Source organism: Rattus norvegicus, chromosome 17 (genome assembly GCF_021556685.1).
Source record: "Rattus norvegicus strain SHRSP/BbbUtx chromosome 17, alternate assembly SHRSP_T2T, whole genome shotgun sequence".
In the NCBI taxonomy this organism is placed as follows: domain Eukaryota; kingdom Metazoa; phylum Chordata; class Mammalia; order Rodentia; family Muridae; genus Rattus; species Rattus norvegicus.
In genome coordinates this window covers 83,205,346-83,218,751 of record NC_141550.1, presented here as the reverse complement: position 1 = coordinate 83,218,751, position 13,406 = coordinate 83,205,346, and the positions used below count along the sequence as shown (strand labels likewise).

Sequence of the window (13,406 nt, the reverse complement as noted above, 5' to 3'; positions counted from 1 at the left end):
GGATTTGTTTTTAAAGATTTATTTTATTTATCCGTGTGATGTGTGGATGTCTGTCTGCCTGTGTCTGTGTGAGTGAATATGCACAAGTGTGCGCAGATACCCACAGGGGCCAGAGAAGGTGCTCGGGACTTTGGAGCTGCAGTCATTGGTACCAGTGAGCTGGACCATGCGGGTCCTGGGATCCAATTTGTAGGTCCTGGGTTCTTCTGACTGAGAAGCAAGAGATCCTGGCTGCTGAGCCATCTCTCCAGACACTAATGTTTCATAAGTTCCTCATAAATTGTAGACATTGTGACAATTGTACCAGAAAGACCCTTTGCCACCTACCTTTCTCAACTGTCGTGACAATAACTTGAAAGCAGGTCTCATAAGACACAGAATGAGGCCTCCCTAGAGTGGTGTGAGTGAGGGGACATGATCCCACTGAGCTTCCAGGATCCACAAAACTAAAATTACCTAAGCAGATGAACATTTTTTTCTGGACTTAGCGACTCTGCATCTTCTATTAGAGCGCCCATGGCTCTGAGATCCCACTTGTTCTGTTGGTTTGGATGACACATGCCAGGTTCGCTGCCCCCTGCTGATCACAGCAAACATGGTGACAATAGAGGCCACTATCTGTCTTCCTTCACCTGGGTTATTAGTCATTAGAGAATGAGTCAGGTGGCTTTAATGTCAAACTCGGGGGCTGTGGCGAGAGGAAGGCATAAATACAAAAAACACATGTGTAACCCAGACAGAATGAATCACAGGTCAACAAAGGAAGGAAGGTGGTCAAACGGGAAGAACTGTGTGCCAGAGCTCAGGTACCCAGGATGCGGGGACCCATCATGCTCCTGACTGTGATGGAGCTCTTGGAAAACCTAACCTCTCCATGCTCAATTTTATATACTGAAGGATACCAGAAAAACATTTAAACAATTTTTAAAAGGCGAGATCGGCTTGAAATATTAGCACTTTCTACCATTTAAGAATCTGTTATAGATAAAGTAGATCAGATCCTGGAGCACACTGTGGCTATCCTAAAGTATATTTTATAACTTAAATCAAATCAGAGACTGAATTCTAATTAAATCCCAAGGCCTTGCAGAGGTCCCAGACATAAATAAGTTACTCCGTCACTGGTGCTTAATGAACGAACTAAAGATTGGTTGGTTAAACTATGCCTAGTTCGAAATTACATTTTATGTGCCTAATATATATTATACCTATGCTTAGTTTATTCTCAAAATTGATTCACAATTCATAGAGTTAAACTATTTTTGCATAGAAGAGGTTGGAATCCCTTTCGTCCACATCTGGAGATACTGGATCTGACTCAATAGTGGATCGCATGAGCTTAGTCTCTGGTCCTGTTGTCATACTCTGGGGAAAACATCTCTCAAAGGTGCTAACAGTACAGACAGTGGGAATAGTGGGAGGTGAGCAAGGGAATAAAAACAGTTAACATCTAAAGGGCATGTAAGGGTTAACATGTAAAAGGCAAAGGCCTGGGGTCCCAGAGGCAAAAAAAAAAAAAACAAAAAACAAAAAAAAAAACTTGGTCTCAACACATGGAGAAGACTCTTATGCCCACTTGGGAATTCTGCTTCTGGTTATACTTAGCTTTCCCAGTTGTGGCTTCAAGTTTAAACTCTGAGAGGCACTCCAAAACTGTATAGCCTAACAATCAAAGAATGAACTTTCTATCATTCACTGATATTAAGAATATGTGTGTGTCTGGGTGTCTCTGAGCAGCCGGAAAAGGCTGCCAACTGCCCTGGCTTCGAGAAGCACAAATGGAGTCAGAGAGCTGCTTTATCAGGTGAACATTTTGATAAATCACTAGTCACATAGCTGTCGGGGAAGCGATGATGGGGTATGAGCTGAAAGCAACCAGGGGCTGCTATTTGTCTGCTCCCTTAATATCATTTGCTTCCTTTTATGAAGTCTGGGGATGAGATGAGCTGAAACTGTAAACCCACATAAAGAGAACTAGATGGAGCTCATCTCTGCCCTGTGTGAGCCTCTAGCTTTCACCGTTGATTAGCCGTCCTCTGGAGAGAAAGCTAGGCAACGCAGGCTATCTGCAGGCTATTCTTTGGGGACTCGGGGAAAAGAGTATTAGCCTTGCTTAGAATGTGTGAACGGGATAAAGAAAGCAGATTCATAGTCCACAGTTCATCAGAACCCTACAGACTCATGCAGGAGACAGGAGTTAAATTTTGGATCAGCAAGAAAAAGAGAAAGGTTTTAATAAATATTCCAGTAGCAATCAAGTGTCCATTTTCCCTACCTCGGAATGGCTACGTTGGCCCTGAGTCTGATAGGGTAGGATTGTCTGCCCTTGAGCAAATGAACCAAATGGTTTTCTAGAGACTAAGCTATGCCGTGAGATGATGGTCAGATAAGGTAATACTATGAGCAGCATTCAGGAGCGAAGGACCTGGGAAGCACTGACTGAGCATGCCTGAAACCACACCCTATGCACAGTGCACCTCAGCATGGTCTCCAATAGCTGGACGATCAGGTTAAGTTACTGCAACCATAAATTCCCTGTAATCATCTTTCCCCACATTGGATTGGTTTTGATGTAGTGCTCTCAGGTACATAAAAGCAAAATATAATCAGCAATAAGCTTAAGCATCCTTTAGGTATCGATGAGTCATTCAGAAACACTGAAAGTTCTGAGGGACAGGCTTTCTCCATGCTCTAACCGGCAAGGAGTCTGCCCACGGGGTACGGCAGCGTCCTATCCTGTTCACTCACAGGCAAAGATGTCAGCCAAGCAGAGTAATGAGAGCCCATGCCAAGCCCCTCCTTCCCCAGACTGCTTTATCCAGCCTTCAGGACTCCCTCAGGGGCCAGGAATTGACACATTTTACAATGCAGGAAATGAGAAGTGCTTGTTAGAGAGTAAGCAATTTGTGGTCAAACCAAGCATTGAACCAGATAACAATAGCCAAGGCTAAAGGGAGGCGCCCGGAAGGTTTCCTAAGAGGAGAGTTGGCGTTTCTCTTCCTCTGCGTTGGAACTCATTCTTTCCATGACCATCTTCCTGTTGGGCTTTACCTGTTTTTAAGTCGTAGCATGTCAGTCCGGAAGAGTACATTTTGTTATACCATTACTACATGATAGTACAACATAGGACAGCTACATATATTTATATATGGTATATTATAACATAAATAGTTACAACCCTTTCATTTCATATTCACATGTTATACAACATATGCTAGAATATATAATATTTAAATACATATGACTTACTTATTAAACTTTATATAAATAACAAAACTATACTTTAGGTATAATTTATGAAATTTAGTATATAATTATAACGTATACGTAATGTGTAGAAACAAATATATGTTGTAAAAACTACCTTTTGGTGTTGATTAAAAAAAAAGTCACATATTTCCGAATGACTCATCATACTATGTATACTATATAGTATGCTGATATACTGACTACTCCGAGATTCAAACTCCTTCAGTTATTACATCTGGCATTTGTTCTTGCTAAGAAGCATTTCCTACTGTGAAACTCCTCATTAGGCAAAGTAGTCACTATTTTGGATCTTTTATTGAAAATTTCAGTACTGTTCTGCTAAAATATGCTGTCAAATATGGCATGAAAGTTAGAAAAGCTGGCTTTGGAAGTAGGCTAACACTCGTTGCTAAAAGGGTATTTTGCTAATATGTGTGTACCTGTGCATATTCATGTGTTTTTATAGTAGCAACAGCCTTATGATCAAGAAATAGGTTTCATTATAAAAACTATCTTCCTAACCCTATACTAGAAGGCAGAGGTCCATCTAGCTATGATTTGTGTCCTATGTATTCCTTCACTGTTTTGACAATATTCCCTATCTATGTGGGCAGTGCTTTTAAGAATGTAAAAGTGAGTGTAGCAAGCTCCTATGCTTGACAAACTCTACATATCAGAAGTCAGCCACTCCTTATAAATTTAGTATGATACCCCTCTTTAACTACGGTGGCCCTGAATCTCAGTGTGTTTATAATCTTAACAAGTTTGGCTTGGGCAATATGCCTGAGTATGCTCTCTTGGTCTTCTAATCTGTAAAATGGGCACACTCATCTTTGCATGGGTCTGTAGTGCTGATTAATCTAGAAAATCTTCCATTTCTTTGGCAGGTGAGTACAGCTCTAACCAGTAGCTTTGTCTTGGGAGGTTAGAGAGGCATGCTGGAATCCATACTTGGTGTGAAGAAGAATGATCATGCATGGCTACTGTGTCTTCTGGGAGATTAATTCATATCACTACACAATAACGTTTAAAGGCACCTTACCTATAATTTCCATTTTTCTTGATTTAGAATAATATAAATAGCATTCTTTTGGACCCAAAGTGCATTTGGTTAAAAGCTGTACACGGGTACATATATTTGCACGACATATTTGTTCGCTATTTTACTTCTAAACTTTCCCTGTCCTGAAGGGCACATTTGGTGTTTGGCTTTGTCTTCCAATCGGAGAATTTAATATTTAATATCTTTATGCACATAGGAATTACTGACGTTGCATGATTTCTCTCTCAACCTTTGTACTTTTTTCTGTTTGTCCTTCCTCGTCCCTCAGCTATCCTTTCTTGCCTTCAAACGTTTTATTATATTTAATCTTTTCACTTACAGTGTGTGCAAGTGTCTGGGGACTGAGTGTCACAGTGCACAGAGCATCAGAAGAGAACTTTGAAGGAGTGGGTCCCGGGGAATTTAATCCCAGTCTTCCCACTTGGTGGCAGGTGCTTTCCTCTGCTGAACTACCTCTCTCGCTCCTTTCCTTTTCCTTAAGAATAAAAAAAGTAACCACTTTTTACAACTCTTCTTTTAATGCTATTAAACACAAAATCTGTCATTTATTTTAGCTCTTACCTTACAGAATTTACTATTCATCTGCGGCTTAAATTCCCTTTCAATTAGTATGGTGCCTTCAGAATAGCTCAGTTCACTTCAGTGAATAGAGTGAGCAGTGAACAAAAGTCCATGCCTTCAGAGCGGCCACACCCCACCAAGCCCCCTTCCGATACAGATCTAAGTGTACAGCACAATGAATGCAAACCTAGGCCTAGGCTGCTACCCAGTGTTGACAAATCAGAGGTCACTGTGCATAAAACAGACAAAGCCAGCCTCCGAAATCGTGTTTACATGCACGGCATCCTGTCCTTATCGGGATCCTGCTGGTCTAGGCAAACGTAGACCAAGGGAAGGAAGACTTGTGCTGCAGTTTGATTCATATACTATTTAAGAAATAGCTTTTGTGGACTGTAGTTATTCAATGAGATTTGAAGGACTAATCTCACCACATCATCCATAACTCACTAGAATCTAATTTAAAAATAGCATTTTTTTTACAATTTTATAATCAGTTCAATGGCCTCAGAATATTATGCATGTGTGTTCATTTAAATGTGTACCCAAATATTCCATTTTCTTCAGTGATTACAAATGATGTGTTTTTCAGTCTTGTCCCCCTCTTGCATGTTGCTAATACATAGAAATGTTATTGATTTTGATATGCTATCATACATATTCAGGTTTTGACTGACTGGATCCTTGGGTCTAAGAGCTGTCAAACATATTCAGGTTTTGACTGACTGAATCCTTGGGTCTAAGAGAATCTTTGTATATTCCTTGGATTTTATTTTTTTTACAAGGAAAACAATAACATCTGCAAACAGTGACACCAGGATTCCTTGCTTTCCAGGCCTTTGTCCCTTTGAGCATCAATGGCTAAGACTTTAATAGTGTTGACGGAGGGTAGTAAGAAAAACATCATTTCTTGTCCTCATCTCGGTGGGTTGCTTTAACTGTTTACTGTTAACTTTACTGCTAGAGACTCACAAGATGATAGCTCATCAAAGTGCATGCAACCCCCAGCACCCAGGCAAAAAGCCAAGCACAGAAGTGTGCACCTATAATCTCAATGCTGGGAATTAGTTAGCCAGGAGGATCCATTGTGTTTGTCGGCCAGGCTGGCCGAATTAGCAAGCTCCATGTTCAAGGAGAGGCTCTGTTTCAAAATACAATGTGAAGAACCATTGAAAAAGACACTGGATATCAGCCTCTTGCCTTCCTAGGCATGAACACACACACACACACACACACACACACACACACACACACCTTTTTAAAAAGTTTGCTAGTAGCTCTAAGGTCTACAGATACTCTATCAAATTGAGAAATTTCCCTTCTAATCCTAGTTTTCTGGGGGGTTTTATCCCGAGGTCGTGCAGTATTCTACGAAATACTTTTTATAGAAATAGAGACAGCAAACTCATCAGAAACCATGTTGACTCTTTAAGCCGATTCACAACTCTGGAGCAGTTGACACAACAGCTGTGAAAGCCCCGATGAGGCTTAATCCAAATAAAGATTCCAAGCTCAAGCTCCACACGTGTAAAGAGAAGCCACCATGGCATTCCCTGTCTGACCAAGAGGCTGCTTTTAGATGCATCTGTGCTACACTTCTGTCGAATTTTGTCTGCCACCCCCAGCCACAGATGTTCCTGGAAGACAGGACTCTGCTAAAGTCGGGGGTGAGCATTATCTGGAGCGCAGCTGCTCACTAACCTCCAGAGATAGGCACCCTCCCAAAGACCTCAAGAAGGTGCCATCAGTCCTCGAAATAACTTCTTAATAAGCCATCTCCCTCCACAAAAGTCTCTAAGATGTTCCTCTAGATATAGCAGCTATTTCTTCCCTTATCAGACCAATGCTGCCCTCAGCCGCAGTCTGAAGTTTAATCGTTCAGGATTCAGTTACTGACTCAATTAAGTAGATCTGGCTGGAATCTTGGCTGAAAATGGCTTTATATCTCCAGTAGGTCTCCCAGCCCCCGCACCACACACTCCCTGCCCTGTGCAAACATTTTTTTTTTCCTCCCCAGCTGCAGAAATAGCTCCTGGTAGTTAAATACAGAAAAACGCGATAGTGGGTACTTGTTCTTGGGTACAGGATACGTCCGCAAAGTGGCTCTGGCAGAGTCCAACTGGTAAGGAAAGCGCTAAGCACTTTGTAAGTGGTAGAAAAATATATGTTAATGGGAAAGAGGATGGATTCCTGGTGTAGAAGCAGAACAATGTTAGGATGTCTTTACTGGAAAAACAGGAACTTCTAGTTAGCAGTACGGAATGTGATAAAACCTATAGGGTAATTTTTTTTTTTAAGCGACACTTCATTTTTGAGGCTGAAATATTAGTGGAGTGATGTATGTTAAGTTCAAACTCCATTGCCTCTTGCTAAGCCAGATTGTGTACTGTAGCAGTGGTCTCATCTCTGGCGTCACCTCCCCTACTCAGCTTCTCCTGTAAGACGCTACTACCAGATTCAATTTCAGTTCAAATGATACTACTACTCCTGTAACCAAGAATCCTTTCAAGAGGCTGTAGATGACTTAAAGGTTAAGGGTTTACTATTCTTCCAGAGTGTTAAAGCTCATTCAAAACACACAATGCTGCATTGCCAGCTCCAAGAAATCTAACTGGGTACCTTTCTGTTTTTGACAGGCACTCACACACATGTGGCAGTTGCTCACACATACAGATAATAATAATAACAATAATAATAATAATGATAATAATAATAATAACAACAACAACAATAATAACAACAACAGCAGCAGCAACAATAATAATAAATCGTTTTAAAAATAGTTTTCAAGTGGATTTTCACTATCCATAGGATAAAATCAGAGGCTTTTTATGGTCTAGTTTTGAGCTTTATTATGGTCCTTCATTTGCTTCATAGTTTTCAGAACAAAATTGTGCCTGCCTATGCCAAGCCTGGCATGGTCTTGGTGGGGACAGAGTGACATGCTTCCTGCCCCTGGGACAGGGTCTGGATGTGAGTCTCCACCAGTGTTGATGGCTGTTGTGGGCATAAGGCTTGTATGTTTAATAATGTACATATTTTCTAGAACTAGTACTAAAAGTGCTGGACTCTTTCCCTCTGAGGAATGTCTCCCCCTTTTAATGTTAATGACTTCATGATAATTAGAAACACCAGGAGTTCAGTAGTCAAGGGTGTGGCTATGTTTTAGTAAAATGGTAAACCCTGGGACCTTCAGAACAGCCCTTAAGGCTGTGGGGAAAAACTGGAAAATCATGAGTTTAAAAATATGTAATTTCTCAACTATGCAAAAATATAAGGATGCAATATAAATTATAAGGGGCTTCATGAATCTAAAGGGACAAAGGCAGCTACACTATGAGCCAGCTTGTCAGAAAGAAACAAAGTCAGGCAGATTACCAAGTTTGAGGTCAGCCTAGGAAAGAGCAAGGTTAGGCCCAGGTGTGGTAGAACTGGCCCCACCCAGCTAGTTTATCATCTGTGCTTAACTAAGGCAGACAGGTCTCTGAATTCCTTTGAAATGTTAAGAAAAAAAATGTATGCTTGCTATTTTCTAAGAATTAAGGGGCCGGAGTCGAGGGATGTTCATAGGATAATCAAGGAAACCTGAAGTAAATGAATTTAAATGAAATTTAAAAACTGGGCTTTTGGTTTGCTTGAGGTGAGCTGGCAGAAAGTGATAGCAGATCTTTAGATTTCCTGTAGCGAGAGCTAAGCTGTCCCGAGATGTCAGGAGAGCGAAAACAGCTCCTCAATAATTCTTTCCAACATGATTTCTGACTTGGTCAGAGGATCCAATAATTTTTTATAGTAGCTTTTCAAACTTCGGGTCAGATAGTGTTCCACAAATTTTACTAGCAGAGAGCTTTTAGAGTAGCAAGCAAAAGCTGTCTAGAGCAAAGCAGAACACCCAACTACAACAGAGAGAGAGAGAGAGAGAGAGAGAGAGAGAGACAGAGACAGAGACAGAGACAGAGACAGAGACAGAGACAGACAGAGAGTCAGACAGAGCGAGAGAGACAGAGAGAGAGAGGAAGAGAGAGAGAGAGAAGAGAGAGAGACAGAGACAGAGACAGAGAGAGACAGAGACAGAGACAGACAGAGAGTCAGACAGAGCGAGAGAGACAGAGAGAGAGAGAAAGAGAGAGAGAGACAGAGAGACAGAGAGACAGAGAGTCAGACAGAGAGAGACAGAGAGAAAGAGAGAGAGAGAAGAGAGAGAGACAGAGAGACAGAGAGTCAGACAGAGAGAGAGAGAGAGAGAGACAGAGAGAGACAGAGAGAGAGAAAGAGAGAGAGAGAGAGAGAAGAGTGAACACAGTCTGGGAAGCCATCTCAGTAGATCCTAGGCTGCCAGCCTGGACCCACAATTTGACTTGGAGCCATTTCTTCCCTCTGCTCCCAAACGCCTCTTCTCTCAGGCACCCCTTTCGAGCCGATGCTGGTCCTTGGCCCTCCTGTACATGTAATACTAAGTGCTGTCCACTGTATGATGAGCTTCTCTCAGCCTCAGCCAGATGATCTCAATCCTTTTCCCTGTGTTCTTATTCAGTGCATCCTTATGGCCTGGATTGAATATCATACTGAAGCATTCCATATCCGTATTGTAACTAGTTAATGGTGCCCTTTTGTAAGATATGTTCTCCTTTATCTATCATTCTCCTCACATTATCATCATTATTTATGTTATATGTTATTACTTCTGCTGGATTTCAATCCTACGTGCGTTTCCTTGAGTTTTAAGGAAACATGAAAATAAGCAACACATTTTCCATTTCGTTTATGCTAGAATTGCTTCTGCCTGCTGTGCAAACCAATAATATTAATTGGTCTCCGAATGTAGCAACAGCCTATGACAGAGTAAAAGCTGTTTGAGGCCCAGCTCTTTCTGTGGTTTGCAGACATGTGTCATGAGCGACCCAGCAGTGGTGTGCCCTGTGGCTCTGTGCAGCTCTTATGTTCCAGATTCACCTTCACCTAAATACCAGATGTGGTCCTATCAGGGATCAGGCCTTTGGAAACCTTTCGACTCCAGGGAATGCCTGACTGTGCAGATATGCTCTGGTTTTATCAGGCTCAGAAGCTGTGGCCAGGGCTGCTGTTGTCTGGCCTGCTGAGAGCCCCTGTGAAAGCTCTCTGTGCTTTTCATTGTGATAGACCTGAGGACGGCTACCATTGCTTGGATTTCTCATCAAATCCAAAGCATCTCAGTGCCCCCTCATGTGAGGGTAATCCTTTCACTGACAGTAGATAAGTAATCAGAGCAATGCATATGGAAGGCCAAGGGCAGAGGTCATGGACTGTGCTTGTGTCTAGTGCAAGGCTGCAGAACACTCGTTTGAACACTAATTTAACAGTGTTTTTATTGTGACTACTTTGAGCTTAATTCAACTTGACTCTTTCTTTAGAAATTGCCAGCTTTTCTTCCTTTCATGTTCTAACTATGTCATTTCTGAGATACCTGTTAGGCTATAGAGTAAACACATGGTAAATCCAGCAGGGTTGGTTTGTTTGTTCTTTCCCGCAGTAGACATGATGTATGTATGTATAGTATATACATGTAGTAGTGTCTGATGAGGCATACACTCATCATTAAAACGTGCTGTATTCTGTAACTTGGCTATGTATTACTAATTGTTCAATTCCACTGTATTTATTTTTTTTTCCTGATGGATTTTTCTTTTGTTCTTTGGTCTCCTCCTGACTTGGAGAAAAATACAGAGAATGTGGTTTAACGTAAAGTAGGAGACAGAGCTAACTATCTCCTCACAGCCTTTTTCTGCCAAACTATTTAAATGAAAAACTAGTTGGGAGGTACTTTTTTTAGAAGTATTGGGTAAATCTTCATAACTTCAATTTTCTGTTTTGACAGTGTTCACAGAAGTAGAACATAAAAGTCAGGCCTGTGCCCATTTTCCCTCAGCTTTATTATGCAAAAAACTCAATTTTCACAAAATTGAGTTTTTCAGGGTTGGGAAAGCTTGAATAAATCCCATGGATAGTTCTAAAGAGGCACATGCATGCACCCCAGTGTGGATACCCGCGCTCTCAGGTATCTATGTGTGCGGATAAGGAGGTGACTCCAGTGATGGGGAAAAAGGAAGCAAGAAGCCAAGAAAAGCCGAGAAACACTCATGCACACTCGCCAGTGTCCAGGGACGTTTTGATAATGTTCACGAATATGAAGGAGAAAACTGCAACTTCTCCTCTTCAGAATCCTCCCACGGTAAAGTGAAGGTCATTCTGTTCTCCTGCACAGTGATGTGTCTTCCCTTTGACAGGGCCACAGCAGGGATGTGGTGGATACCTGACCGAGGACAACCAGAGCTTTGTGTCTCCTGATTCTGATTCGAATGGACGCTATGACAAGGGTCTCAGCTGCATATGGTACATAGTTGCACCTGAAAACAAACTGGTTAAGCTCACCTTCAATGTGTTCACTCTGGAGGGACCATCGTCAGCTGGGAGCTGCGTCTATGATTATGTGCAGGTAAGACGGCCACACCTTAGCAATCTGCTCTAATGCAGGGCGTTCCAGCTTAAATCCGCACGTCTCGAAAATGAGGACACTGATGCTTACAGTGGCTTCAATATATATTATAGATGCTATTCAGGTTCATCTCTGATGTCACCACTCACACATCTTAAGTGACTTCTAACATGAGCTTGAAAATTCAGCTCTGTCTTGCTATTGTTAAGAAGCCATAGATGGGAATGTTAGCCGGATGGGGTGAGATAGTCAGAGGGCTTTGACAATTCCTAATATAATTGACATCTGCAGTGCAAAAATACACCACAATTGGTCTGCTACTTTTATTTATGTAGATGGCATCCAGAGCTTCCTAAAAACCCCAGAGAAACATTTCTTTTAAAAGACAATGTGAAGCTAGACACCCAAACTCCCATTGACCTCTGGGAAGGGTGCCAAGAACAGGGTCCTCTGGGAGGACCGAAGACGAAGGGACAAAAATGGATGACTGAGAGAAAAGCCTGTGACAGCCAGGAACAGTGTCGTGCATGGAAGTCAGGGGAAGACGCCTTTCCAAATGATGTGTGGGTAGCCAGTGTTGTTGAGCTGCAGGCCACAGGCCAAGAAAAGCTGAGGTGAAGAAAGCCATTGCATCGAATGACAATCGTTTTAATGAGACATCGGGCTGGAAGCCAGCCGTTCTGAGGGTGAGGGAGTTCATGAGGGACTAGAGGTGACAAAACGTGGGACAAAGTATGTTAATTCGAGCTCAGTCCTTCTCCAAAATGAGACCAAGTAACCAGAACCGCTTAAGAGGTTACTTAAAACTAGCTTCCCAAGGTTTCCGAAAAGTAATAAGATTTGAAGGCACATAGTATGTAGTCCCATGATGTCCAAAGCCAGGAAACACAGAGGGATCCATTCTGACACTCAGCTCACATTTTCCTTTTTATTCAGTCCAGATCCCGGGGTCATGGATTGGTACCACCCACATTTAGGGTGGGTTCGTTCTAATTCACTCAGCCCAATCTCGACACTTCCTCATAGGCATGCCCAGAAGTTGGTTCCCTGGTGGTTCTAGATCTTGTCCAGGTGATATCTGTATTTTCTATCACCTTTTAAATTGTTCGTTAACTGTTGCAGTAAAATGGCTCATGGCACACACAGCTCTGTAGGTCATGTGTCAGGCAGATTTTACCAGTTCTGTTGCTGAGTTATGAGCACTCCTTTCACTGCTCTTTGAGAGTGTTGACTAGGGGAACCAGGGGGGATGTCTGCTGTACATAGCAAACTGTGGCTGATCAATGGCTGTTGACCATCGTCACACCTGCCCCGTGGAATTGTGTGGCAGCCATGACACATAGTCTGGGTGATGAGACAGAGAAAGTTCTCCATGGAGATGTAATTCACATGGGTGGGGTGAGTTTGTTGACCTGTAAATAGATACATTATACAACGTGAAAAAGTTAGCTACCCTTGACAATGAAAGGGAGATCAGAGCAGAGCATGTCAGGCTTCTGAGGTGGGAGTACGCCATGGCACCTAACAGCATACATGGAAGCTCACACACATTGTTGCCTCCATAAAACAGAGAACACTATGAACGAGGCATGTCTGCAAGAAGGACATGACCAAAAATTAGTTGAAAAGACAGTGCTGTGTTCTACCTAATCTCCAACTCTTGGTTAGTTCAGTCATCCATGTGCTGAGCATAAGTAAGGTGGTTGAGGGGCATCAAAAGTGTGGTCCCCACTGCTCCCTCTGGCTGGAAACATGAAACAGGTGGTAAGAAGTTGCTGCCCTCCCAGGGTTTCCTCCTTAGCTCCATCAGTGCTCTTGGTGTTGGCAGGTGTATTCCCAGTCCCATCTGAAGAGAAAATTCTCCACACTTAACTATCCTGTGGGATTCAGAAATGTGACTTCTAAACACTAAATGCTCCAAATTATTGTTGTAAGACCAATTATAAACTCCCAAGCATCAAACTTGAGCAAAAGGCTTATGTGAGCTTTCTGGGACCCCCTGTGATAACTCACTGGGCTACCCCTTCTGTACAGAATCAGTCACTGGGGAAGGGCGTGCGCATCTGC

At 42.3% G+C, this 13,406-nt stretch overlaps 1 protein-coding gene across 1 annotated transcript in view; it reads left to right on the top strand.

Moving 5' to 3' along the window:
- The window catches only part of Cubn (cubilin), a 208,006-nt gene that overhangs the window by 181,887 nt on the left and 12,713 nt on the right, over positions 1 to 13,406 (top strand). Inside the window, 1 exon segment of the mRNA NM_053332.4 lies at positions 11,131 to 11,339. Coding sequence (NP_445784.3) covers positions 11,131 to 11,339 — 209 coding nt within the window.